The sequence below is a fragment of the Arachis ipaensis genome, chromosome B08 (genome assembly GCF_000816755.2).
Source record: "Arachis ipaensis cultivar K30076 chromosome B08, Araip1.1, whole genome shotgun sequence".
Classification (NCBI taxonomy): Eukaryota; Viridiplantae; Streptophyta; class Magnoliopsida; order Fabales; family Fabaceae; genus Arachis; species Arachis ipaensis.
In genome coordinates, this window is record NC_029792.2 from 25,860,266 (window position 1) to 25,864,450 (window position 4,185).

The 4,185-nt window shown below is 34.9% G+C and overlaps 2 protein-coding genes across 2 annotated transcripts; both read right to left on the reverse strand.

The window, feature by feature from the left end:
* On the reverse strand, window positions 48–1,414 carry LOC107613716 (probable carboxylesterase 2). The gene has a single exon (XM_016315837.2). The coding sequence runs from the start codon at window positions 1,283–1,285 to the stop codon at window positions 245–247; it is 1,041 nt and encodes a 346-aa protein (XP_016171323.1). The 5' UTR covers window positions 1,286–1,414; the 3' UTR covers window positions 48–244.
* LOC107610807 (zinc finger MYM-type protein 1-like) lies at window positions 2,110–3,108 on the reverse strand. The gene has a single exon (XM_016312808.1). The coding sequence runs from the start codon at window positions 3,106–3,108 to the stop codon at window positions 2,110–2,112; it is 999 nt and encodes a 332-aa protein (XP_016168294.1).

Below are 4,185 nucleotides of genomic sequence, written 5' to 3' on the forward strand. Positions count from 1 at the left end.
TATCAAATAATTAAAAAAAAAATCTATTTCCCTATAAAAACCAACAATGTACAAAGAAAAATCTAGTACATGATTTTAATTAGTTGTTGCCGTCATTACAGTAGAAATTGTGGCAATTAAAGTACATTTTTCGCAACTTTTACATCACAGGACATTAGGACAATAATAAAGGAGGAGGATAATAGTTGAACAGATTGAAGAGATTTAATCACTAAACAAGCTGAATTTCAATTTAAAACCATGATTAATCTTGGTTGATAAAGGACACAACTTGGTTGAGCAAAAGCATAGCATTCTCACACGTTGGTTTAAACATGTGGAACACGTGACCCTCATCTTTGGCTTCAACAACTTGTGCAACTCCACCCCAACCATTCTTCTCAAGAACCTCCTTGTAGAAAAAACCCCTATCCCTCAACAAATCTTTCTCAGCAACCAAAACAAGAACCCTCTCACACGCCAGCTTCCCCACATTCGGATCCTTATCCGGGTTTATAATCGGGTCGTCGGATCCACTCGTCGTCGGGCACGAAAACCGCCACAAACCATCCACCTTCTCCGCTGCTTCCGTCTGGTACGCCTCCGATCCGATCCTCTCCGATCCCCAAAAATAAGGATGCACCAACACAATCCCTTCAATTTTCAAACCCGGTAACCCTTCCGACCCGACCCAAACTCCCAAATAATGAGCAATATTGACGGGGTGTTCCGGTGCTCTTCTATAGTGAACGGAGACGCCAACGGCGCCAGCCTTGGAAATAACGGAGTTAAGGAAGTTATGGTAGTTGGCTGAGAACGGCGTTTCGATGCAGAACGCTCCTCCGTGAAAGTAAACAAAGAGAGGAAGCTTGTTCTTTGTTGTCTGGTTTTCGGTTATTGATTTCGGAAGGAAAAGGCGTGCGGAGATTCCTTCATCTTCTGAGATCACTACATCTTTGGATTCAACGTTTGTTACGGGGTCCAGCGACGGAGGAACAACGTCTTCGCCGGCAAGCCTCTCCACGCGGCCGTTTTTGTAGACTTTCATGATTGGTGGGAGGTCGTAGGCTAGTTCCTCATTGGTGTCAATGCTGCTCGAAGTTGATGAAGAATCCATGGTGGATGATGATGAAGAAGAAGAGCAACGTAGAGGCTTTGAAGATGCGAGATTCAACGAGGAAAAAGAAGGAAGGTTTCTTGGGATGGGTAGAGATAATAATGATTGGGTATTGGAGTTTGATTTTGTTGGGATTTGAAGATAATTGTTTAGTGTGTGTACAGCGATGAAGCTTGACCTTATCATCATCTTTTGTTTTTTACTTTTTTTTTTTTTTAATTTCCTCGATCATGTATCCACATTTCGCATATAAAAGAGGCAAGGGGAAAAAGCTTATATCATTAGGTTTCTACTTTCTAATAAAAATGGTTAGTGTGTTTATAGGTGACGGATCCAGAAAATTTTATTAGTGGGATAAAATATAATTACTCTTTAAATTATTTAACTAACAAATTAAAACAATGTCAATGAGTAATAGTTCAAATGGCATAGTCTCTCTATATTCAATTAAGAGGTTGTGAGTTCGAATCTTCTATCTTTGGTAAAAAAAAAAAAAACAAATTAAAATAATAAAATAATTTATAATAGTAAATAATTTAAAATTTCATTCTTATGGATTTTATATTTTGAGAAGATTGAATAATCTTTTCATTGTCAATATAATCAAATATCTTTCTTTTTATATATGTCACTAAATAATTATTTAAAAATTCATCTCTCATACGGTTGCGAAGCCGACTCATTATGATGTTCATAGCAGAAAAAGTTCTTTCAACTGATGCAGTTGCTACAGGCAAAACTAAAGCTAACTTCAAAAGAAGAAACACTAATGGATAAATAATATTTTTTCGACTCTCAACCAATTTCTGAGAAAGAGCACCAATCCCATTCAAGTTTGAGAATTGATCGTCAGAACGCACATCTAATATGAAATTCTCAAGTTGACTATCAAGTGCCAAGAGTTGAGTAGAAGAAAATTCTAATGGATAGAATTGAGCTAACTGGATCAACTTCTCCTTATCAAATGCAAGAAATGAGTGTCTTGGATTCAGACAAGCTATACAAAGAAGCAATTAAGTATTCACCTCTGTAAAATGATTGTTGAGTTCTTGAAGTTGTCTATCAACTACTTGATAGAATATCTCAACCTGAAAATGATGCAAATTTGAGATCTTTTGAGCTTTGCGTCTTGATCTTTCTTGTGACACAAATATATCATCCATTTTTGGAATGGTAATATTATGTTTGTCACAAAACAATGAGACTTCATCAAGTAAAAGAGGCCAACCATCATCTCTTATAGTTTGCAACCATTGCTTAGACACTTTAACCAATGCCATAGCATTTACAATCTCTTGATCATTCCTTTGTAACGCTTGAGATAATTCATTAGAAACTCCCAAGATATTTTTCATCAAGTGCAAGTTGAAAATGAATTCAAAGGATTGAATGACATTCAATAAATGACATGCTTCAGCTCTTTGTTCTAAATTATTTCCATCTTCCTCAACATATTCAAGAACATTGACCACGGAAGGAAACAAAGAAATTAATCGAAGTATAGTTCCATAGTGTGAACCCCATCTAGTATCTCCAGCTCTTTTCAAAGCTATTTCTTGATTCAAACTACGTCCACTAGAAATTTCTCCACTTTGTAATGCTTCAATTGTCTTAGTCATTTGACTATCACGAAGTATATCTCTTTGTTTACACGAAGCTCCAACAACATTGCACAAATTGGTTAACAAATTAAAAAGCAAAGCAATTTCAACATATTTTTTTGCAACCGTTACAAGAGCTAACTGAAGTTGGTGGGCAAAGCAATGTACATAGAAAGCATAAGAATTTTCTTTCAATATCAAAGTTTTCAAACCATTAAATTCTCCTTGCATATTACTTGCACCATCATATCCTTGGCCACGTACTCTTGATAAACTTAAATTATATGTTTCTAATAATGACTCCAATGCTAATTTTAGAGATAAAGCATTAGTACTAGAAACATGAACAAGACCAAGAAAATGCTCCCTAACTTGCCCTTCTTTATTCACATACCTTAAACAAACCGACATTTGCTCCTTAATAGAAATATCGCGAGCTTCATCAACCAAAACAGCAAACAATTCATCCCCAAGATCATTTACAATAGCTTTTGTCGTTTCACTTGTAGCCGCTCTTACAATATCTTTTTAAATTGAGGGAGCTCTTAGTTTAAGATTCCCACGAGCATTTTTAAAAGCACGATCAATCTCTTCATTATGTTGTTCAAGAAAGTTTAGAAGTTCCAAAAAATTTCCTTGATTAACAGAATCATCTGTCTCATCATTACAACGAAAGGCCAATCCTTGTCGCAAAAGAAATCTAATACAATCAATTGTGGCTGTCAAGTGAATTTGATAATTCTTTTTAGCCTGCTCAGATTGTTTTTCAATAGCAGCACTAATGTGTTGTTTTGGCTTCATAAGTGCTTCACATTTTCTCCAAGCTTGATTATGAGCACTATCATGAATCCCAACATGAGTTTTTAATCTCTCCTTTTTTTTCCAATTTGAAAAGCCATTGGTTACAAAAGCATCGCCACCTTCATTCTCAGGTTTTATAAGATAACAACAAAGACAAAAAACAGCATCTTTTGATATACTATACTCTAACCAATTGCCATAATCATCAAACCAACTAGGATTAAATCTTCGAAAAGAAGAACCACAAACAGTTTGCGAAAAATCATGAGTCCTTGGTTGACAAGGACCTTTTTGTAAATATGCACATCTAACTTTGTCTCTGTCATTCGGATGATAACTTGAAATCTTTGGTCGTTGTCCTGGATCTGCTATGAGACTCTCTACTTCAAATTCTAAAAACCTCCTCTTATTAGAAGAGGTCGATGAATTGTTTTGGGATCCAATCTCCAATGATAAAGTTCTTTTGAAATATTTCTCCATTACTAATAAAAATAAAATTATAAACCTAAATTAATTAATCTATAAAATTAATTTATAATTTTTCTCAAATTGAGAAGTTCAGCATAGAAATATAAATAAAAAATTGATCCAATAACAACAGAAAATTGATCCAATAACAACAGCAGCAAGCTAGTAACTAATTCAATCACAAAATCAAGTTATGATTTAAATGATATTTGTCTTGGT

What these genes read in the sequence shown, in the direction of transcription:
- LOC107613716 (XM_016315837.2), bottom strand. Translation starts at nt 1,285, where the DNA reads ATGATGATAAGGTCAAGCTTCATCGCTGTACACACACTAAACAATTAT.
- LOC107610807 (XM_016312808.1), bottom strand. Translation starts at nt 3,108, where the DNA reads ATGTCGGTTTGTTTAAGGTATGTGAATAAAGAAGGGCAAGTTAGGGAG.